The sequence below is a fragment of the Ranitomeya variabilis genome, chromosome 2 (genome assembly GCF_051348905.1).
Source record: "Ranitomeya variabilis isolate aRanVar5 chromosome 2, aRanVar5.hap1, whole genome shotgun sequence".
NCBI lineage: Eukaryota > Metazoa > Chordata > Amphibia > Anura > Dendrobatidae > Ranitomeya > Ranitomeya variabilis.
In genome coordinates, this window is record NC_135233.1 from 698,831,631 (window position 1) to 698,858,088 (window position 26,458).

The window sequence follows — 26,458 nt, forward strand, 5'->3', positions numbered from 1 at the left end:
GGGCTATATAGGTATATATACAGTAACCCGGCCATAGCCATACACAGGGGGAGCTTCTACCTAGTGCACCTCCATATACAGCAGGCTATATAGGTATATATACAGTAACCCGGCCATAGCCATACACAGGGGGAGCTTCTACCTAGTGCACCTCCATATACAGCGGGCTATATAGGTATATATACAGTAACCCGGCCATAGCCATACACAGGGGGAGCTTCTACCTAGTGCACCGCCATGTACAGTGGGCTATATAGGTATATATACAGTAACCCGGCCATAGCCATACACAGGGGGAGCTTCTACCTAGTGCACCTCCATATACAGCGGGCTATATAGGTATATATACAGTAACCCGGCCATAGCCATACACAGGGGAGCTTCTACCTAGTGCACCGCCATGTACAGTGGGCTATATAGGTATATATACAGTAACCCGGCCATAGCCATACACAGGGGGAGCTTCTACCTAGTGCACCTCCATATACAGCGGGATATATAGGTATATATACAGTAACCCGGCCATAGCCATACACAGGGGGAGCTTCTACCTAGTGCCCCTCCATATACAGCGGGCTATATAGGTATATATACAGTAACCCGGCCATAGCCATACACAGAGGGAGCGTCTACCTAGTGCCCCTCCATATACAGCGGGCTATATAGGTATATATACAATAACCCGGCCAAAGCCATACACAGGGGGAGCTTTTACCTAGTGCCCCTCCACATACAGCGGACTATATAGGTGTATACAGTAACCCGGCCATAGCCATACACAGGGGGAGCGTCTACCTAGTGCACCTCCATATACAGCGGGCTATATAGGTATATATACAGTAACCCGGCCATAGCCATACACGGGGAGCTTCTACCTAGTGCACCTCCATATACAGCGGGGTATATATACAGTAACCCGGCCATAGCCATACACAGGGGGAGCTTCTACCTAGTGCCCCTCCACATACAGCGGGCTATATAGGTATATATACAGTAACCCGGCCATAGCCATACACAGGGGGAGCTTCTACCTAGTGCACCTCCATATACAGCGGGCTATATAGGTATATATACAGTAACCCGGCCATAGCCATACACAGGGGAGCTTCTACCTAGTGCCCCTCCATATACATCGGGCTATATAGGTATATATACAGTAACCCGGCCATAGCCATACACAGGGGGAGCTTCTAGGTAGTACTCCATATACATCGGGCTATATAGGTATATATAGAGTAACCCGGCCATAGCCATACACAGGGGGAGCATCTACCTAGTGCCCCTCCACATACAGCGGGCTATATAGGTATATATACAGTAACCCGGCCATAGCCATACACGGGGGGAGCTTCTACCTAGTGCACCTCCATATACAGCGGGCTATATAGGTATATATACAGTAACCCGGCCATAGCCATACACAGGGGGAGCTTCTACCTAGTGCCCCTCCATATACATCAGGCTATATAGGTATATATAGAGTAACCCGGCCATAGCCATACACAGGGGGAGCTTCTACCTAGTGCACCTCCATATACAGCGGGCTATATAGGTATATATACAGTAACCCGGCCATAGCCATACACAGGGGGAGCTTCTACCTAGTGCCCCTCCACATACAGCGGGCTATATAGGTATATATAGAGTAACCCGGCCATAGCCATACACAGGGGGAGCTTCTACCTAGTGCACCTCCATATACAGCGGGCTATATAGGTATATATACAGTAACCCGGCCATAGCCATACACAGGGGGAGCTTCTACCTAGTGCCCCTCCACATACAGCGGGCTATATAGGTATATATACAGTAACCCGGCCATAGCCATACACAGGGGGAGCTTCTACCTAGTGCCCCTCCACATACAGCGGGCTATATAGGTATATATAGAGTAACCCGGCCATAGCCATACACAGGGGGAGCTTCTACCTAGTGCACCGCCATGTACAGTGGGCTATATAGGTATATATACAGTGACCCGGCCATAGCCATACACAGGGGGAGCTTCTACCTAGTGCACCTCCATATACAGAGGGCTATATACGGTAGGTATATATACTGTAACCCGGCCATAGCCATTCACAGGGGGAGCTTCTACCTAGTACTCCTCCATATACATCGGGCTATATAGGTATATATACAGTAACACGGCCATAGCCATACACAGGGGGAGCGTCTACCTAGTGCCCCTCCACATACAGCGGGCTATATAGGTATATATACAGTAACCCGGCCATAGCCATTCACAGGGGGAGCTTCTACCTAGCACTCCTCCATATACATCGGGCTATATAGGTATATATACAGTATCACGGCCATAGCCATACACAGGGGGAGCGTCTACCTAGTGCCCCTCCACATACAGCGGGCTATATAGGTATATATACAGTAACCCGGCCATAGCCATACACAGGGGGAGCTTCTAGGTAGTACTCCATATACATCGGGCTATATAGGTATATATAGAGTAACCCGGCCATAGCCATACACAGGGGGAGCATCTACCTAGTGCCCCTCCACATGCAGTGGGCTATATAGGTATATATACAGTAACCCGGCCATAGCCATACACAGGGGAGCTTCTACCTAGTGCACCTCCATATACAGCGGGCTATATAGGTATATATACAGTAACCCGGCCATAGCCATACACAGGGGGAGCTTCTACCTAGTGCCCCTCCATATACATCGGGCTATATAGGTATATATAGAGTAACCCGGCCATAGCCATACACAGGGGGAGCATCTACCTAGTGCCCCTCCACATACAGCGGGCTATATAGGTTTATATACAGTAACCCGGCCATAGCCATACACAGGGGGAGCTTCTACCTAGTGCACCTCCATATACAGCGGGCTATATAGGTATATATACAGTAACCCGGCCATAGCCATACACAGGGGGAGCGTCTACCTAGTGCCCCTCCATATACAGCGGGTTATATAGGTATATATACAGTAACCCGGCCATAGCCATACACAGGGGGAGCGTCTACCTAGTGCCCCTCCATAATCAGCGGGCTATATAGGTATATATACAGTATCCCGGCCATAGCCATACACAGGGGGAGCTTCTACCTAGTGCACCGCCATGTACAGTGGGCTATATAGGTATATATACAGTAACCCGGCCATAGCCATACACAGGGGGAGCTTCTACCTAGTGCACCGCCATGTACAGTGGGCTATATAGGTATATATATATACAGTAACCCGGCCATAGCCATACACGGGGAGCTTCTACCTAGTGCACCTCCATATACAGCGGGCTATATAGGTATATATACAGTAACCCGGCCATAGCCATACACAGGGGAGCTTCTACCTAGTGCACCGCCATGTACAGTGGGCTATATAGGTATATATACAGTAACCCGGCCATAGCCATTCACAGGGGGAGCTTCTACCTAGCACTCCTCCATATACATCGGGCTATATAGGTATATATACAGTATCACGGCCATAGCCATACACAGGGGGAGCGTCTACCTAGTGCCCCTCCACATACAGCGGGCTATATAGGTATATATACAGTAACCCGGCCATAGCCATACACAGGGGGAGCTTCTAGGTAGTACTCCATATACATCGGGCTATATAGGTATATATAGAGTAACCCGGCCATAGCCATACACAGGGGGAGCATCTACCTAGTGCCCCTCCACATGCAGTGGGCTATATAGGTATATATACAGTAACCCGGCCATAGCCATACACAGGGGAGCTTCTACCTAGTGCACCTCCATATACAGCGGGCTATATAGGTATATATACAGTAACCCGGCCATAGCCATACACAGGGGGAGCTTCTACCTAGTGCCCCTCCATATACATCGGGCTATATAGGTATATATAGAGTAACCCGGCCATAGCCATACACAGGGGGAGCATCTACCTAGTGCCCCTCCACATACAGCGGGCTATATAGGTTTATATACAGTAACCCGGCCATAGCCATACACAGGGGGAGCTTCTACCTAGTGCACCTCCATATACAGCGGGCTATATAGGTATATATACAGTAACCCGGCCATAGCCATACACAGGGGGAGCGTCTACCTAGTGCCCCTCCATATACAGCGGGTTATATAGGTATATATACAGTAACCCGGCCATAGCCATACACAGGGGGAGCGTCTACCTAGTGCCCCTCCATAATCAGCGGGCTATATAGGTATATATACAGTATCCCGGCCATAGCCATACACAGGGGGAGCTTCTACCTAGTGCACCGCCATGTACAGTGGGCTATATAGGTATATATACAGTAACCCGGCCATAGCCATACACAGGGGGAGCTTCTACCTAGTGCACCGCCATGTACAGTGGGCTATATAGGTATATATATATACAGTAACCCGGCCATAGCCATACACGGGGAGCTTCTACCTAGTGCACCTCCATATACAGCGGGCTATATAGGTATATATACAGTAACCCGGCCATAGCCATACACAGGGGAGCTTCTACCTAGTGCACCGCCATGTACAGTGGGCTATATAGGTATATATACAGTGACCCGGCCATAGCCATACACAGGGGGAGCTTCTACCTAGTGCACCTCCATATACAGCGGGCTATATAGGTATATATACAGTAACCCGGCCATAGCCATACACAGGGGGAGCTTCTACCTAGTGCACCTCCATATACAGTGGGCTATATAGGTATATATACAGTAACCCGGCCATAGCCATACACAGGGGAGCTTCTACCTAGTGCACCTCCATATACATCGGGCTTTATAGGTATATATACAGTAACCCGGCCATAGCCATACACAGGGGGAGCTTCTACCTAGTGCCCCTCCATATACAGCGGGCTATATAGGTATATATACAGTAACCCGGCCATAGCCATACACAGGGGAGCTTCTACCTAGTGCACCGCCATGTACAGTGGGCTATATAGGTATATATACAGTAACCCGGCCATAGCCATACACAGGGGGAGCTTCTACCTAGTGCACCTCCATATACAGCAGGCTATATAGGTATATATACAGTAACCCGGCCATAGCCATACACAGGGGGAGCTTCTACCTAGTGCACCTCCATATACAGCGGGCTATATAGGTATATATACAGTAACCCGGCCATAGCCATACACAGGGGGAGCTTCTACCTAGTGCACCTCCATATACAGCAGGCTATATAGGTATATATACAGTAACCCGGCCATAGCCATACACAGGGGGAGCTTCTACCTAGTGCACCTCCATATACAGCGGGCTATATAGGTATATATACAGTAACCCGGCCATAGCCATACACAGGGGGAGCTTCTACCTAGTGCACCGCCATGTACAGTGGGCTATATAGGTATATATACAGTAACCCGGCCATAGCCATACACAGGGGGAGCTTCTACCTAGTGCACCTCCATATACAGCGGGCTATATAGGTATATATACAGTAACCCGGCCATAGCCATACACAGGGGAGCTTCTACCTAGTGCACCGCCATGTACAGTGGGCTATATAGGTATATATACAGTAACCCGGCCATAGCCATACACAGGGGGAGCTTCTACCTAGTGCACCTCCATATACAGCGGGATATATAGGTATATATACAGTAACCCGGCCATAGCCATACACAGGGGGAGCTTCTACCTAGTGCCCCTCCATATACAGCGGGCTATATAGGTATATATACAGTAACCCGGCCATAGCCATACACAGAGGGAGCGTCTACCTAGTGCCCCTCCATATACAGCGGGCTATATAGGTATATATACAATAACCCGGCCAAAGCCATACACAGGGGGAGCTTTTACCTAGTGCCCCTCCACATACAGCGGACTATATAGGTGTATACAGTAACCCGGCCATAGCCATACACAGGGGGAGCGTCTACCTAGTGCACCTCCATATACAGCGGGCTATATAGGTATATATACAGTAACCCGGCCATAGCCATACACGGGGAGCTTCTACCTAGTGCACCTCCATATACAGCGGGGTATATATACAGTAACCCGGCCATAGCCATACACAGGGGGAGCTTCTACCTAGTGCACCTCCATATACAGCGGGCTATTTAGGTATATATACAGTAACCCGGCCATAGCCGTACACAGGGGGAGCTTCTACCTAGTGCCCCTCCATATACAGCGGGCTATATAGATATATATACAGTGACCCGGCCATAGCCATACACAGGGGGAGCTTCTACCTAGTGCCTCTCCATATACAGCGGGTTATATAGGTGTATATATACAGTAACCCGGCCATAGCCATACACAGGGGGAGCTTCTAGGTAGTACTCCATATACATCGGGCTATATAGGTATATATAGAGTAACCCGGCCATAGCCATACACAGGGGGAGCATCTACCTAGTGCCCCTCCACATACAGCGGGCTATATAGGTATATATACAGTAACCCGGCCATAGCCATACACGGGGGGAGCTTCTACCTAGTGCACCTCCATATACAGCGGGCTATATAGGTATATATACAGTAACCCGGCCATAGCCATACACAGGGGGAGCTTCTACCTAGTGCCCCTCCATATACATCGGGCTATATAGGTATATATAGAGTAACCCGGCCATAGCCATACACAGGGGGAGCTTCTACCTAGTGCACCTCCATATACAGCGGGCTATATAGGTATATATACAGTAACCCGGCCATAGCCATACACAGGGGGAGCTTCTACCTAGTGCCCCTCCACATACAGCGGGCTATATAGGTATATATAGAGTAACCCGGCCATAGCCATACACAGGGGGAGCTTCTACCTAGTGCACCTCCATATACAGCGGGCTATATAGGTATATATACAGTAACCCGGCCATAGCCATACACAGGGGGAGCTTCTACCTAGTGCCCCTCCACATACAGCGGGCTATATAGGTATATATACAGTAACCCGGCCATAGCCATACACAGGGGGAGCTTCTACCTAGTGCCCCTCCACATACAGCGGGCTATATAGGTATATATAGAGTAACCCGGCCATAGCCATACACAGGGGGAGCATCTACCTAGTGCCCCTCCACATACAGCGGGCTATATAGGTATATATACAGTAACCCGGCCATAGCCATACACAGGGGGAGCTTCTAGGTAGTACTCCATATACATCGGGCTATATAGGTATATATAGAGTAACCCGGCCATAGCCCTACACAGGGGGAGCATCTACCTAGTGCCCCTCCACATGCAGCGGGCTATATAGGTATATATACAGTAACCCGGCCATAGCCATACACAGGGGAGCTTCTACCTAGTGCACCTCCATATACAGCGGGCTATATAGGTATATATACAGTAACCCGGCCATAGCCATACACAGGGGGAGCTTCTACCTAGTGCCCCTCCATATACATCGGGCTATATAGGTATATATAGAGTAACCCGGCCATAGCCATACACAGGGGGAGCATCTACCTAGTGCCCCTCCACATACAGCGGGCTATATAGGTTTATATACAGTAACCTGGCCATAGCCATACACAGGGGGAGCGTCTACCTAGTGCCCCTCCATATACAGCGGGTTATATAGGTATATATACAGTAACCCGGCCATAGCCATACACAGGGGGAGCGTCTACCTAGTGCCCCTCCATAATCAGCGGGCTATATAGGTATATATACAGTATCCCGGCCATAGCCATACACAGGGGGAGCTTCTACCTAGTGCACCGCCATGTACAGTGGGCTATATAGGTATATATACAGTAACCCGGCCATAGCCATACACAGGGGGAGCTTCTACCTAGTGCACCGCCATGTACAGTGGGCTATATAGGTATATATACAGTAACCCGGCCATAGCCATACACGGGGAGCTTCTACCTAGTGCACCTCCATATACAGCGGGCTATATAGGTACATATACAGTAACCCGGTCATAGCCATACACAGGGGAGCTTCTACCTAGTGCACCGCCATGTACAGTGGGCTATATAGGTATATATACAGTGACCCGGCCATAGCCATACACAGGGGGAGCTTCTACCTAGTGCACCTCCATATACAGCGGGCTATATAGGTATATATACAGTAACCCGGCCATAGCCATACACAGGGGGAGCTTCTACCTAGTGCACCTCCATATACAGTGGGCTATATAGGTATATATACAGTAACCCGGCCATAGCCATACACGGGGAGCTTCTACCTAGTGCCCCTCCATATACAGCGGGCTATATAGGTATATATACAGTAACCCGGCCATAGCCATACACAGGGGAAGCTTCTACTTAGTGCACCTCCATATACAGCGGGCTATATAGGTATATATACAGTAACCCGGCCATAGCCATACACAGGGGAGCTTCTACCTAGTGCACCTCCATATACATCGGGCTTTATAGGTATATATACAGTAACCCGGCCATAGCCATACACAGGGGGAGCTTCTACCTAGTGCCCCTCCATATACAGCGGGCTATATAGGTATATATACAGTAACCCGGCCATAGCCATACACAGGGGAGCTTCTACCTAGTGCACCGCCATGTACAGTGGGCTATATAGGTATATATACAGTAACCCGGCCATAGCCATACACAGGGGGAGCTTCTACCTAGTGCACCTCCATATACAGCAGGCTATATAGGTATATATACAGTAACCCGGCCATAGCCATACACAGGGGGAGCTTCTACCTAGTGCACCTCCATATACAGCGGGCTATATAGGTATATATACAGTAACCCGGCCATAGCCATACACAGGGGGAGCTTCTACCTAGTGCACCTCCATATACAGCAGGCTATATAGGTATATATACAGTAACCCGGCCATAGCCATACACAGGGGGAGCTTCTACCTAGTGCACCTCCATATACAGCGGGCTATATAGGTATATATACAGTAACCCGGCCATAGCCATACACAGGGGGAGCTTCTACCTAGTGCACCGCCATGTACAGTGGGCTATATAGGTATATATACAGTAACCCGGCCATAGCCATACACAGGGGGAGCTTCTACCTAGTGCACCTCCATATACAGCGGGCTATATAGGTATATATACAGTAACCCGGCCATAGCCATACACAGGGGAGCTTCTACCTAGTGCACCGCCATGTACAGTGGGCTATATAGGTATATATACAGTAACCCGGCCATAGCCATACACAGGGGGAGCTTCTACCTAGTGCACCTCCATATACAGCGGGCTATATAGGTATATATACAGTAACCCGGCCATAGCCATACACAGGGGGAGCTTCTACCTAGTGCCCCTCCATATACAGCGGGCTATATAGGTATATATACAGTAACCCGGCCATAGCCATACACAGAGGGAGCGTCTACCTAGTGCCCCTCCATATACAGCGGGCTATATAGGTATATATACAATAACCCGGCCAAAGCCATACACAGGGGGAGCTTCTACCTAGTGCCCCTCCACATACAGCGGGCTATATAGGTGTATACTGTAACCCGGCCATAGCCATACACAGGGGGAGCGTCTACCTAGTGCACCTCCATATACAGCGGGCTATATAGGTATATATACAGTAACCCGGCCATAGCCATACACAGGGGGAGCTTCTACCTAGTGCACCTCCATATACAGCGGGCTATTTAGGTATATATACAGTAACCCGGCCATAGCCATACACAGGGGGAGCTTCTACCTAGTGCCCCTCCATATACAGCGGGCTATATAGATATATATACAGTGACCCTTCATAGCCATACACAGGGGGAGCTTCTACCTAGTGCCTCTCCATATACAGCGGGTTATATAGGTGTATATATACAGTAACCCGGCCATAACCATACACAAGGGGAGCTTCTACCTAGTGCACCTCCCTATACAGCGGGCTATATAGGTATATATACAGTAACCCGGCCATAGCCATACACAGGGGGAGCTTCTACCTAGTGCCCCTCCACATACAGCGGGCTATATAGGTATATATACAGTAACCCGGCCATAGCCATACACAGGGGGAGCTTCTACCTAGTGCCCCTCCATATACATCGGGCTATATAGGTATATATACAGTAACCCGGCCATAGCCATACACAGGGGGAGCTTCTACCTAGTGCACCTCCATATACAGCGGGCTATATAGGTATATATACAGTAACCCGGCCATAGCCATACACAGGGGGAGCTTCTACCTAGTGCCCCTCCATATACATCGGGCTATATAGGTATATATACAGTAACCCGGCCATAGCCATACACAGGGGGAGCTTCTACCTAGTGCACCTCCATATACAGCGGGCTATATAGGTATATATACAGTAACCCGGCCATAGCCATACACAGGGGGAGCTTCTACCTAGTGCCCCTCCATATACATCGGGCTATATAGGTATATATACAGTAACCCGGCCATAGCCATACACAGGGGGAGCTTCTAGGTAGTACTCCATATACATCGGGCTATATAGGTATATATAGAGTAACCCGGCCATAGCCATACACAGGGGGAGCATCTACCTAGTGCCCCTCCACATACAGCGGGCTATATAGGTATATATACAGTAACCCGGCCATAGCCATACACGGGGGGAGCTTCTACCTAGTGCACCTCCATATACAGCGGGCTATATAGGTATATATACAGTAACCCGGCCATAGCCATACACAGGGGGAGCTTCTACCTAGTGCCCCTCCATATACATCGGGCTATATAGGTATATATAGAGTAACCCGGCCATAGCCATACACAGGGGGAGCTTCTACCTAGTGCACCTCCATATACAGCGGGCTATATAGGTATATATACAGTAACCCGGCCATAGCCATACACATGGGGAGCTTCTACCTAGTGCCCCTCCACATACAGCGGGCTATATAGGTATATATAGAGTAACCCGGCCATAGCCATACACAGGGGGAGCTTCTACCTAGTGCCCCTCCATATACAGAGGGCTATATAGGTATATATACAGTAACCCGGCCATAGCCATACACAGGGGGAGCTTCTACCTAGTGCCCCTCCACATACAGCGGGCTATATAGGTATATATACAGTAACCCGGCCATAGCCATACACAGGGGGAGCTTCTACCTAGTGCACCTCCATATACAGCGGGCTATATAGGTATATATACAGTAACCCGGCCATAGCCATACACAGGGGGAGCTTCTACCTAGTGCCCCTCCACATACAGCGGGCTATATAGGTATATATAGAGTAACCCGGCCATAGCCATACACAGGGGGAGCATCTACCTAGTGCCCCTCCACATACAGCGGGCTATATAGGTATATATACAGTAACCCGGCCATAGCCATACACAGGGGGAGCTTCTAGGTAGTACTCCATATACATCGGGCTATATAGGTATATATAGAGTAACCCGGCCATAGCCATACACAGGGGGAGCATCTACCTAGTGCCCCTCCACATGCAGCGGGCTATATAGGTATATATACAGTAACCCGGCCATAGCCATACACAGGGGAGCTTCTACCTAGTGCACCTCCATATACAGCGGGCTATATAGGTATATATACAGTAACCCGGCCATAGCCATACACAGGGGGAGCTTCTACCTAGTGCCCCTCCATATACATCGGGCTATATAGGTATATATAGAGTAACCCGGCCATAGCCATACACAGGGGGAGCATCTACCTAGTGCCCCTCCACATACAGCGGGCTATATAGGTTTATATACAGTAACCCGGCCATAGCCATACACAGGGGGAGCTTCTACCTAGTGCACCTCCATATACAGCGGGCTATATAGGTATATATACAGTAACCCGGCCATAGCCATACACAGGGGAGCTTCTACCTAGTGCACCTCCATATACAGCGGGCTATATAGGTATATATACAGTAACCTGGCCATAGCCATACACAGGGGGAGCGTCTACCTAGTGCCCCTCCATATACAGCGGGTTATATAGGTATATATACAGTAACCCGGCCATAGCCATACACAGGGGGAGCGTCTACCTAGTGCCCCTCCATAATCAGCGGGCTATATAGGTATATATACAGTATCCCGGCCATAGCCATACACAGGGGGAGCTTCTACCTAGTGCACCGCCATGTACAGTGGGCTATATAGGTATATACAGTTAGGTCCATATATATTTGGACAGAGACAACATTTTTCTAATTTTGGTTATAGACATTACCACAATGAATTTTAAACAAAACAATTCAGATGCAGTTGAAGTTCAGACTTTCAGCTTTCATTTGTGGGTATCCACATTAAAATGTGATGAAGGGTTTAGGAGTTTCAGCTCCTTAACATGTGCCACCCTGTTTTTAAAGGGACCAAAAGTAATTGGACAATTGACTCCAAGGCTATTTCAAGGACAGGTGTGGGCAATCCCTTTGTTATGTCATTCTCAATTAAGCAGATAAAAGGCCTGGAGTTGATTTGAGGTGTGGTACTTGCATTTGGAAGGGTTTGCTGTGAAGGAAACATGCGGTCAAAGGAGCTCTCCATGCAGGTGAAACAAGCCATCCTTAAGCTGCGAAAACAGAAAAAACCCATCCGAGAAATTGCTACAATATTAGGAGTGGCAAAATCTACAGTTTGGTACATCCTGAGAAAGAAAGAAAGCACTGGTGAACTCATCAATGCAAAAAGACCTGGGCGCACACGGAAGACAACAGTGGTGGATGATCGCAGAATAATCTCCATGGTGAAGAGAAACCCCTTCACAACAGCCAACCAAGTGACCAACACTCTCCAGGAGGTAGGCGTATCAATATCCAAATCTACCATAAAGAGAAGACTGCATGAAAGTAAATACAGAGGGTTCACTGCACTGTGCAAGCCACTCATAAGCATCATGAATAAAAAGGCTAGACTGGACTTTGCTAAAAAACATCTAAAAAAGCCAGTACAGTTCTGGAAGAACATTCTTTGGACAGATGAAACCAAGATCAACCTCTACCAGAATGATGGAAAGAGAAAAGTATGGCGAAGGAATGGTACAGCTCATGATCCAAAGCATACCACATCATCTGTAAAATACTGCGGAGGCAGTGTGATGGCTTGGGCATGCATGGCTGCCAGTGGCACTGGGTCACTAGTGTTTAGTGATGATGTGACACAGGACAAAAGCAGCCGAATGAATTCTAAGGTATTCAGAGACATCCTGTGTGCTCAGATCCAGCCAAATGCAGCAAAACGGATTGGTCGTAGTTTCATACAACAGATGGACAATGACCCAAAACATAAAGACAAAGCAACCCAGGAGTTTATTAAAGCAAAGAAGTGGAATATTCTTGAATGGCCAAGTCAGTCACCTGATCTCAACCCAATTGAGCATGCATTTCACTTGTTAAAGACTAAACTTCAGACAGAAAGCCCCACAAACAAACATCAACTGAAAACCACCACAGTGAAGGCCTGGCAGAGCATCAAAAAAGAAGAAACACAGTGTCTGGTGATGTCCATGAGTTCAAGACTTCAGGCAGTCATTGCCAACAAAGGGTTTTCAACCAAGTACTAAAAATGAAAATTTTATTTAAAATTATTGAATCTGTCCAATTACTTTTGGACTCTTTAAAATCAGGGTGGCACATGTTAAGGAACTGAAACTCCTAAACCCTTCATCCAATTTTAATGTGGATACTCTCAAATGAAAGCTGAAAGTCTGAACTTCAGCTGCATCTGAATTGTTTTGTTTAAAATTCATTTTGGTAATCTCTATAACCAAAATTAGAAAAATGTTGTCTCTGTCCAAATATATATGGACCTAACTGTATACAGTAACCCGGCCATAGCCATACACAGGGGGAGCTTCTACCTAGTGCACCGCCATGTACAGTGGGCTATATAGGTATATATACAGTAACCCGGCCATAGCCATACACGGGGAGCTTCTACCTAGTGCACCTCCATATACAGCGGGCTATATAGGTATATATACAGTAACCCGGCCATAGCCATACACAGGGGAGCTTCTACCTAGTGCACCGCCATGTACAGTGGGCTATATAGGTATATATACAGTGACCCGGCCATAGCCATACACAGGGGGAGCTTCTACCCAGTGCACCTCCATATACAGCGGGCTATATAGGTATATATACAGTAACCCGGCCATAGCCATACACAGGGGGAGCTTCTACCTAGTGCACCTCCATATACAGTGGGCTATATAGGTATATATACAGTAACCCGGCCATAGCCATACACGGGGAGCTTCTACCTAGTGCCCCTCCATATACAGCGGGCTATATAGGTATATATACAGTAACCCGGCCATAGCCATACACAGGGGAAGCTTCTACTTAGTGCACCTCCATATACAGCGGGCTATATAGGTATATATACAGTAACCCGGCCATAGCCATACACAGGGGAGCTTCTACCTAGTGCACCTCCATATACATCGGGCTTTATAGGTATATATACAGTAACCCGGCCATAGCCATACACAGGGGGAGCTTCTACCTAGTGCCCCTCCATATACAGCGGGCTATATAGGTATATATACAGTAACCCGGCCATAGCCATACACAGGGGAGCTTCTACCTAGTGCACCGCCATGTACAGTGGGCTATATAGGTATATATACAGTAACCCGGCCATAGCCATACACAGGGGGAGCTTCTACCTAGTGCACCTCCATATACAGCAGGCTATATAGGTATATATACAGTAACCCGGCCATAGCCATACACAGGGGGAGCTTCTACCTAGTGCACCTCCATATACAGCGGGCTATATAGGTATATATACAGTAACCCGGCCATAGCCATACACAGGGGGAGCTTCTACCTAGTGCCCCTCCACATACAGCGGGCTATATAGGTATATATACAGTAACCCGGCCATAGCCATACACAGGGGGAGCTTCTACCTAGTGCACCTCCATATACAGCGGGCTATATAGGTATATATACAGTAACCCGGCCATAGCCATACACAGGGGGAGCTTCTACCTAGTGCCCCTCCATATACATCGGGCTATATAGGTATATATACAGTAACCCGGCCATAGCCATACACAGGGGGAGCTTCTAGGTAGTACTCCATATACATCGGGCTATATAGGTATATATAGAGTAACCCGGCCATAGCCATACACAGGGGGAGCATCTACCTAGTGCCCCTCCACATACAGCGGGCTATATAGGTATATATACAGTAACCCGGCCATAGCCATACACGGGGGGAGCTTCTACCTAGTGCACCTCCATATACAGCGGGCTATATAGGTATATATACAGTAACCCGGCCATAGCCATACACAGGGGGAGCTTCTACCTAGTGCCCCTCCATATACATCGGGCTATATAGGTATATATAGAGTAACCCGGCCATAGCCATACACAGGGGGAGCTTCTACCTAGTGCACCTCCATATACAGCGGGCTATATAGGTATATATACAGTAACCCGGCCATAGCCATACACAGGGGGAGCTTCTACCTAGTGCCCCTCCACATACAGCGGGCTATATAGGTATATATAGAGTAACCCGGCCATAGCCATACACAGGGGGAGCTTCTACCTAGTGCACCTCCATATACAGCGGGCTATATAGGTATATATACAGTAACCCGGCCATAGCCATACACAGGGGGAGCTTCTACCTAGTGCCCCTCCACATGCAGCGGGCTATATAGGTATATATACAGTAACCCGGCCATAGCCATACACAGGGGGAGCTTCTACCTAGTGCACCTCCATATACAGCGGGCTATATAGGTATATATACAGTAACCCGGCCATAGCCATACACAGGGGGAGCTTCTACCTAGTGCCCCTCCACATACAGCGGGCTATATAGGTATATATAGAGTAACCCGGCCATAGCCATACACAGGGGGAGCATCTACCTAGTGCCCCTCCACATACAGCGGGCTATATAGGTATATATACAGTAACCCGGCCATAGCCATACACAGGGGGAGCTTCTACTTAGTGCACCTCCATATACAGCGGGCTATATAGGTATATGTACATCGGCGCGCAATGCAATATGTGTCAGTATTGTCTGGCGGCTCTGTATAGTCACTGTACATGGGGGTCGCCGTAGCATTATGTGGTCACCTGTGGATAAACTACACTGCTGTCACTATACATTGTGAATATATAATCACATCAATGTGTCTTCGATATTTGGCACTAACTTTTTCAAGAGGTTACACCAAAAACTGGAGAAGAGATGGCAACACTTTCACAGTCCGTCCCATAGGGCAGAGGTACATGACAATTTCTCCATTTAAAAAGGGCGCCTGACGGCAGGATTTTGCACAGTAACCTACAGACAGTGTCAGGTTGGCACCGTTAGGGTAAGTTTACACAGGACGTTTTTGCTGCTTTTTTAATGCTAATTTTCAGCTGCTTTTTACAGTACCAGCAAAGCTTATGAGTTTTCAGAAATCTCATGCACACACATTGGTTTTTTGTTTGATCTGTATTTTGTGCTTTGCTGCGTTTTTTTGACATAGAGCATGTCACTTCTTTCAGCGTTTTTGCTGCGTTTTTTCACCCATTGACTTGAATGGGTGTTGAAAAAACGCAGGTATCATTATTTGATGCGTTTTTGCTGCTGAAAATTCAAGGACATGAGGGTATGTGTCCACGTTCAGGATTGCATCTGGATTTGGTCAGGATTTTCCATCAGTATTTGTAAGCCAAAACCAGGAGTGGAACAATTAGAGGAAAAGTAGAATAGAAACATATGCACCACTTCTGCATTTATCACCCACTCCTGGTTTTGGCTTACAAATACTGATGAAAAATCCTGACCAAATCCTGATGCAATCCTGAACGTGGACACATACCCTTAGCCTGGACAAAGAGGAAAAAAAAAACGCACCTAAACCTGCGTTTTTGACGCAGCTTCTTTCCTGCCAAGATGACCAGGTTTTGCTGCAGAAAAAAAAGCATCAAAAAAGCTCTGTGTAAACTTACCCTTATACTGATAACAATGATACGTTGGTTGATGAAATCCGTCTTGTGGTTGTTGTGTAATCTTTATTTTCAGTTTTGAGTTAATGATATTTTCGTGCTTCGGGGCGACCTGTGGGGGTCTGCATGTGGTGCTCTGATTAGGTATTCATCTGTATGGCTTCTGACAGGTCACTGACCTGTCCCCTAGTTTGCATAATGAATGTATGTACATACTGTAAAAAAAACTTGCAGGCAGCTGCCTGCCGTGGCACCTGCTCTGCAGCATAATCTCATGGTTACTGTATATATAATTAATGTGCTTGAGGTTCTCCTGATAATAAAAAGAAATAAATCCATTTGAAAATGGCGCCCGCCGCACCTGTGCAGTAGCATCTATCGGTGTATATTGAGGTGATCCGATAGCTGCTATTGCTCAGGTGATGTCGACGCCATCGGATCACCTCTAAAGAAGCTGCACTACTTTGATCACTTCTGCTACATGCAGGCGATGATCAGATTGTGTGTAGCAGAAGTGCTCACTTGCTATGAGCGTCGACCACGGGGCGGTGCTCATAGGAATCTGGCAATGACAACCATAAAGGTCTGCTGCAGACCTCTGGTTGTCATGCCAGCCCATCAGTGACCTGCAATCATGTGACGGGGTCAACCGATGGGCGGGTTTTACGACATGTTTCCAGTAAGCGTGAGTTAAATGCCACTCTCAGATATTACTGACTGAAGAGCAGTCAGTAATTTTTTCTCTTTGACCGATCGGACTCTATTTTGCCATTTTACACTATTCAATGTAATGCCTTTTTAACGATATTTGAGACCATAACATTATTTTCATTTTTTTATTATTTATTTCTTTGTTACATAAGTACCTGCTGCTGGAAGTCCAGAAATAACTTCAGTTTTTATTTGCAGAGAGTCCCAAGAACTGGATGGGTATACCGCAAAGTGGAGAAGCCAGAGAGCGTGTCAGATCATATGTATAGGATGGCAGTCATGGCAATGTTAACTGAAGACAAGAGACTAAACAAGGATAGGTATGGTACTGTAAGATGTAGTGGTTCCTAGTCATTCCATGACTGATGGAAGCTGTGTTGGCTAAATCTGGCATTATAACTGTCTGTGGCTCCAGCGGAGATTCGCAGGTTTCATTCACAGTTTAATGTCTAATTGAACTGGATTACAGTCTAAGGCCAGTCTCACACGTCCAGATAATTCCGGTACCGGAGTTATCCGTGTCCGTGAGCTCACGTGGCACATCAGTGTGGTACACGTGCGGCAGCTGTGTGCCGCCCGTGTGCCGACTGAGTACCACACGGACCGTGCAGGAGACAGGGCTACAGTAAGCGCTGTCCCCAGCGTGTGGTGCTGAAGCCGCCATTCATCCCTTCTCTCCAGCAGCGTTCGCTGGAGAGAAGGAATGAAAAATCAATGTTTTTTTATTATTTTTGTCTTTAAAATCAAGTTCCTTGTCACCTCCCACCCCCTGTGCGGCCGCCTGCTGGAAATAAAATACTCACCCAGCTCCCTCGATGCTTCCTCTCAGCGCCGCAGCTTGTCCTGTATAAACGGTCACGTGGTGCCGCTCATTACTGTGATGAATATGCGGCTCCACCTCCCATAGGAGGAAGCATCGAGGGAGCTGGGTGAGTATTTTATTTCCAGCGGGCGGGCGCACAGGGGGTGGGAGGGGGGAGGTTGCCGGGAACTTTATTTTAACCACAAAAGAAATTAAAAAAACAATGATTTTTTTCATTCCTTCTCTCATCGAACGCTGCTGGGAAGAAGGAATGAATTCCGGCTTCAGCACCACACGCTGGGGGGACCGCGCTTAATGTAGCGCTGTCTCCTGCGCGGTCCTTGTGGTACTCAGTCGGCACACGGACAGCATCCGTGTTCGGTACGTGTTTACACGGACCCATTGACTTTAATGGGTCCGTGTGATACGTGCGCTCCCACAAACACTGACATGTCTCCGTGTTTTTCAGACGGACACATGGTCCGTGAAAACACGCTGTCATGTGCAGAGACACATTGATTTTAATGTGTCTACGTGAGTCAGTGTATCCGATACGTGAGAAAACTGTCACCACGCGTATCGGAGCCACTGACGTGTGAAACAGGCCTAATGTGGAGAGTCGATATGATTCTGTTTTGTGGAGCTGCCCACATCAAACTGCAATCAGTTTGGAACGTAAAGGTTAAGGAATAAAGGAATTGGGCAACTATCACACAAGCATATTGCACACTTGACTGGTTGTGTGTGTGATTTGGACATGTGCTGGAGCTATCTGCCATTGAAACGAGCACTGTCCTTTCTCAACCTACACCATTAAAGACAGCCAGTCAGCACGATTTTGTGCATTAAAAACAAGACTGAATTGGTGCTGTAATACTGATTACATTGATACCTTTGTGAAGAAATCTGCTTTGTTGTTGTTCCTTAACCACAATTTGAAGTTTTCTGCTAATTATATTTCGGTGCATGTAGTTCTGACTGTACCCTATCGGTACAGCGTTATTACAGTGCCATTTGTCTTTTCTTTACTTAGAAAGTCATGCAGATGCGTTCTCTTTAACCCCATCCAGACCTTGGACAAACCCAGTATGTTTTGGGAGTGACTTGCCAACCCTGCACGTACTGGGTACATCATGGCTAAAATGTGGCACTGTGACCGCAGTCGCAATGATCGCATTAAGTTGCCTGCAGGGCACCTGGGCTTGTCATCACGATGGATTCCGTCACCCTCTCCGCAACTACCATCTCTGTGATTGGCTGTTCAGTTCTGAACAGCCAATCACAGTTTTCAGTGTTTCAGGCAATGAAATTGCCTGAAACACTAATGTTCAGCCTATGATCGGTGCTATAACCGGACCGATCATAGGCTGAAGTCTAATAGTGCCAGCATCACCATACCCATCACTGATTGCTGCAATCAGATGATGATGCCGATTTCCCCAATCAGAGTGAACAGACGCAATTTGACCCCACACTGACCGCTCTGCGCCTCATTTCAGCTTGGGGATGTGGTAGAGCGGTCACTGTGTTGCTCTGTCCTGCTGGGCTGAGCCTTGTGCTGCCACAAGCTTTTTCAATCCTGTGCCATCACTGCTGCGATTCCTGGGGAAAAAAAAGTTCCTAATCCCTGACTTTTTTCCTAATCCATCTGACCCCCCTTTTGCCATAGAGCGCTGATCAGTCCTTGATTCTTGTTAATGCGTCCTGCTTTTAACAAGGACTTTTTTTTTTCCCCTTTTTGCTCCACATACGTGCATGTGTCTTTACAGTCGTTGAGCGCTGGTCAGTGATGCACATCGCTGATCTAAAAAATCTGACCGTCACATCCAAACATAGACTAAGTGTGAACAGTGCTGAACCTAGAGTCACCAACTCGTATACAGTCAAATAAATAAGGAAGCACACTGTAGCGCCACAACCTGCAAACATGAAAATTGAATTGCAGTACTGCACTAGAAATATGAAAAATTGAGAACGTTTAGCGCATAAATTGGACAATTTTTGTACCTTGTAGCCATGATAAGGCGCTTCATTCCACCTTGGGAATGTTGTAGAGCGGTCACTGTGCTGCCCTGTCCTGCTGTGCTGAGCCTTGTGCTACCACAAGCTTTTTCACTCCTGTGCCATCACTGCTGCAATTCCTGGAAAAAAAAGTTCATAATCCCTGATTTTTCCTAATCCATCTGCCCCCCCCCCCCCCCCCCTTTTGACAGCGAGCGCTGATCAGTACTTGATTTCTCGCTTTTTTTCTTGTTAATGCTCCTGCTTTTAGCAAGGACTTGTTTTCCCCTCTTTGTTCCACATGCGTGCATGCGTCTTTACAGTCGTTGAGCGCTGGTCAGTGACGCACATTACTGATCAGCATCCGGTTATTGTTTTGGTTTTTTTTTGTGTGGAAAAAATTAAATAAAAAATAACGTAGATTAGTTTAGAGGACTAGATAAGGGGCAGTAAAAATATACTGTAGTAATTGGCTTATACTACATCATTTTTTACTGAATAAAGTCAGGGTTAGTGTCAGAGAGCACAGCGGAAACAAATAATCTTGTGCGTCCTACAGCCACTGAGTACTGATCAGCGACACACATCAATTATCGGCCTCCAGTTGTTGTGTTTTTTTGTGTGTGTGTGAAAAAAGAATTAAAAAGTAGTTTAGATTAGTGACAGTAAAAATATACTGTAGTAATCAGCATATATTACTGTACATTTTTTTACTGAATATGCTCAGGGTTAGTGTCATATACAGTGGTGTTCAAAAGTCCTGCATAGGCATAGGATAAATTGATTTTTCAAGTTTTAAACGTTTTCTGTCGAATATCTTCGATGCTAATATGACATATTATATATGGTTTTGTTCAGAATACAATTTTGCATTCTCTCCCTGTAATATTTTTAGCTTTTGAAGCAGTTTTGCCTGAAATTATTGCAACAATATGGGAATTGAAAGCACAACTATATATTGTACAGCTTCAGATCCAAAATTAGCCAATCACAGATGAGGTTCTTGTGACCAATCATAACCTGGATATGGCAGCCAATCACATTGCATTACATTGCATCACATCTGCTGCTTTGTTTGTTTTATCTGTTGGTCTATCTAGTGAATCATACTGTAGAGTTTTATGATGGGAGCCTTCAGATTTTTGTCAGCGGAGGATCGTGTGCGAGTTGTGGTGCTACATGAAGAGGGTTATACTGGCCCCCAGATCGCAAGGAAGGTCGGCTGTAATCAGAGTACAGTCATAAGAATTTTGCAGAAACATAAGCAGCTTGGAATTACCCAGGACAGGCCCAGATCTGATCGGCCCAGAAAGTCAACTAAAAGGGAGGATAGAAAGCTCACCTCTCCTCAGCTTCTGCGAGAATGGCAAGAAAAGTGCAATATTGAGGTAGCAACATCAACTGTTAGGAAGAGATGTTTGGAAGCAGGATTGAAAGGGTGCAAGGCCCGAAAGAAGCCATTGATGACAGCCATACAAAGACAAAGGCGAAAACTGTGGGCATTGAAATATTTAAAATGGAGGAAGGAGGAGTGGGAAAAAGTGCTAATTAGTGATGAAAGCACTTTTTGCATTTTAGGAAATGATGGCAAGTCTTATGTGAGAAGGTTCCCACATGAAGAGTACAAGCCAGAGTGTTAGAGCTTCTCTGTGAAACATGTAATGAAAGTAATGGTCTGGGGCTGTATGGCAGCCAATGGTGTTGGAAGAACAAGGTGTGTTATGACCTGGTGGTAACGGAGCAGCACTGATATGACCAGGTGGGAACGAAGCAGCACTGATATGACCTGGTGGGTACAGAGCAGCACTGAAATGACCTGGTGGGTACGGAGCGGCACTGAAATGACCTGGTGGGTAAGGAGCAGCACTGATATGACCTGGTGGGTACGGAGCAGCACTGATATGACCTGGTGGGTAAAATAGATCATGAACAAGCTCTGAGATGGTGGTAGCTTTACTGACCGCAATCCCTAATCCTAACACAAACACTAGAAATAGCCGTGGGACGTTCCTGTCACTCCCTAGACGCCTCTTCACAGCCTAAGAACTAACTACCCCTAAAGATGGAAATAGAAAACTATCTCGCCTCAGAGAAATTCCCCAAAGGAAAGATAGCCCCCCACATATATTGACTGTGAGTGGAGAGGGAAATGACAAACGCAGGGATGAAAACAGATTTTAGCAAAGGAGGCCAACTCTGACTAGATAGACAGAAATAGGAAAGGGAACTGTGCGGTCAGTATATAGAACCTAAAAATCCACGCAGAGATTAGAAAAATAACTCTGCTTCCCCAGAGCTTCCAGCTAGCCTGAATGTTTCATAATGACAAGCTGGACAAAAAGAGACATAGCTTTAAACTGAACAGTAAGTACAAGAACTAGCAAGAACTTATCTTATGCTGACATGGACAGGCCATCAGAGAAATCCAAGGAGAAGACTGAGTCTAACCTAGAAGAACATTGACAGCTGGCATGAATTACAGGCCAGAGCCCTGTTAAATACCAAGGCCAAGGGAGCCGATTAGTGAAGTCAGCTGCCAGGCCAAACTCCAGGAGCAGCAGTTCCACTCAAACCCACCAGAGGGAGCCCAAGGGCAGAACTCCCAAAGTATCATTCACAACCATAGGAGGGAGCCCAAGAACGGAATTCACAACAGTACCCCCCTTGAGGAGGGGTCACCGAACCCTCACCAGAGCCCCCAGGCCGATCAGGACAAGCCAGATGAAAAGCACGAACCAAATCGGCCGCATGGACATCGGAGGCAAAAACCCAAGAATTATCCTCCTGGCCATAACCCTTCCACTTGACCAGATACTGAAGTTTCCGCCTGGAAAGACGAGAATCCAAAATCTTCTCCACCACATATTCCAACTCCCCGTCAACCAACACAGGAGCAGGAGGGTCAACGGAGGGAACCATGGGTACCACATATCTCCGCAACAAAGATCTATGGAACACATTATGAATGGAAAAAGAAGCAGGAAGGGCTAATCAAAAAGACACCGGATTAATAATTTCAGAAATCTTATAAGGACCAATAAAACGAGGCTTGAACTTAGGGGAAGAAACCTTCATAGGAACATGACGAGAAGACAACCAGACCAAATCCCCAACACGAAGCTGGGGACCAACGCACCGACGGCGGTTAGCAAAACGTTGAGCCCTTTCCTGAGACAACGTTAAATTGTCCACCACTTGAGTCCAAATCCGCTGCAACTTGTCCACCACAGAATCCACACCAGGACAGTCCGAAGGCTCAACCTGCCCCGAAGAAAAACGAGGATGAAAACCGAAGTTACAAAAAAAAGGCGAAACCAAGGTAGCCGAACTGGCCCGATTATTAAGGGCAAACTCGGCCAACGGCAAGAAGGCCACCCAATCATCCTGATTCGCAGACACAAAGCATCTCAAATAGGTTTCCAAGGTCTGATTGGTTCTCTCAGTTTGGCCATTAGTCTGAGGATGAAATGCCGAAGAAAAAGACAACTCAATGCCCATTCTAGCACAAAAGGACCGCCAAAACCTAGACACAAACTGGGAACCTCTATCGGACACAATATTCTCCGGAATGCCATGCAAACGAACCACATGCTGAAAAAATAATGGAACCAAATCAGAGGAGGAAGGTAACTTAGGCAAAGGTACCAAATGGACCATCTTAGAAAACCGGTCACAAACCACCCAGATGACAGACATCTTCTGAGAGACAGGAAGATCAGTAATAAAATCCATGGAAATATGCGTCCAGGGCCTCTCAGGAACCGGCAAAGGCAAAAGCAACCCACTAGCACGGGAACAGCAGGGCTTGGCCCGGGCACAGGTCCCACAGGACTGCACAAAAGAACGCACATCCCGCGACAAGGAAGGCCACCAAAAGGACCTGGCAACCAAATCTCTGGTACCAAAAATCCCCGAATGACCAGCCAATACAGAACAATGAATCTCAGAAATTACCTTACTAGTCCATCTATCAGGAACAAACAGTTTCCCCACAGGACAGCGGTCAGGTCTATCAGCCTGAAACTCCTGAAGCACCCGCCGCAAATCAGGGGAGATGGCAGAAAGAATCACCCCCTCCTTGAGAATACCAGCCGGCTCAAGGAATCCCAGAGAATCAGGCAGAAAACTCCTAGAAAGGGCATCCGCCTTCACATTCTTAGATCCCGGAAGATACGAGAGCACAAAATCAAAACGGGAGAAAAACAAAGACCATCGAGCCTGGCTAGGATTCAACCGCTTGGCAGACTCGAGGTAAATCAAATTCTTATGATCGGTCAAGACCACAACGCGATGCTTAGCTCCCTCAAGCCAATGACGCCACTCCTCAAATGCCCACTTCATAGCCAACAACTCTCGATTGCCGACATCATAATTACGCTCAGCAGGCGAAAACTTTCTGGAGAAGAAAGCACACGGTTTCATCAAAGAGCCATCAGAACTTCTCTGAGACAAAACAGCTCCTGCCCCAATCTCAGAAGCGTCAACCTCAACCTGAAAAGGGAGAGAAACATCTGGCTGACGCAACACAGGGGCAGAAGTAAAACGACGCTTAAGCTCCTGAAAGGCCTCCACAGCCGCAGAGGACCAATTCACCACATCAGCACCTTTCTTTGTCAAATCGGTCAGAGGTTTAACCACAGTAGAAAAATTAGCAATGAAGCGGCGATAAAAATTAGCAAAGCCCAAAAATTTCTGAAGGCTCTTCACAGATGTAGGTTGAGTCCAATCATGAATGGCCTGGACCTTAACAGGGTCCATTTCAATAGCCGAGGGTGAAAAAATGAAACCCAAAAAAGAAACCTTCTGAACTCCAAAAAGGCACTTAGACCCCTTCACAAACAGTGCATTAGCACGAAGGATCTGACATACCATCCTGACCTGCTTCACATGAGACTCCAAATCATCGGAGAAAACCAAGATATCATCCAAATATACAATCATAAATTTATCCAGATACTCCTGGAAAATATCATGCATAAAGGACTGAAACACAGATGGAGCATTAGAGAGCCCGAAAGGCATCACCAGATATTCAAAATGGCCTTCGGGCGTATTAAATGCTGTTTCCATTCATCACCCTGTTTAATACGAACAAGATTATACGCCCCTCGAAGGTCGATCTTGGTAAACCAGCTAGCCCCTTTAATCCGAGCAAACAAATCTGAAAGTAAAGGTAAAGGGTACTGGAATTTAACTGTGATCTTATTGAGAAGGCGATAATCTATACAGGGCCTCAAGGAGCCATCCTTCTTGGCAACAAAAAAGAACCCCGCTCCCAACGGTGACAAAGACGGGCGAATATGCCCTTTCTCCAAGGACTCCTTTACATAACTCCGCATAGCAGCATGCTCTGGCACAGACAGATTGAAAAGTCGACCCTTAGGGAACTTACAGCCAGGAATCAAATTAATAGCGCAATCACAGTCCCTATGAGGAGGCAGGGAAGTAGACTTAGGCTCATCAAATATATCCTGGAAATCCGACAAAAACTCAGGAACTTCAGAAGAAGGGGAAGAGGAAATTGACATCACAGGAATATCACTATGTATCCCTTTGCAACCCCAACCAGTCACAGACATAGATCGCCAATCCAGCACCGGATTATGTACCTGTAACCATGGAAAACCCAGCACAACAACATCATGCAAATTATGCAACACCAAAAAGCAAATATTTTCCTGATGTGCTGGAGCCATGTACATGGTCAAATGTGTCCAGTACTGAGGTTTATTCTTGGCCAATGGCGTAGCATCAATCCCCCTCAAGGGAATAGGGCTCTGCAAAGGCTCCAAGGAAAAACCACAGCGCCTGGCAAAGTCTAAGTCCATTAAGTTCAGGGCAGCGCCAGAATCCACAAATGCCATTACAGAAAAGGACGACAATGAGCAAATCAGAGTAACAGACAAGAAATTTAGGCTGTATAGTACTAATGGCAACAGACCTAGCGACCTTCTTAGTACGCTTAGGACAATCAGAAATAGCATGAGCAGAATCACCACAGTAAAAACACAGCCCATTCTGACGTCTGAATTCCTGCCGTTCCGCTCTAGTCAAAGTCCTATCACATTGCATAGGCTCAGGACTCTGCCCAGAGGACACCGCCATATGGTGCACCAC

At 47.0% G+C, this 26,458-nt stretch overlaps 1 protein-coding gene across 1 annotated transcript in view; it reads left to right on the forward strand.

Annotated features, from left to right (window-relative positions):
* The window catches only part of HDDC2 (HD domain containing 2), a 76,661-nt gene that overhangs the window by 14,732 nt on the left and 35,471 nt on the right, over positions 1–26,458 (forward strand). Inside the window, exon 2 of the mRNA XM_077289438.1 lies at positions 17,737–17,858. Within this exon, the coding sequence (XP_077145553.1) occupies positions 17,737–17,858 (122 nt within the window). The remainder of the gene's footprint in view (positions 1–17,736; positions 17,859–26,458) is intronic.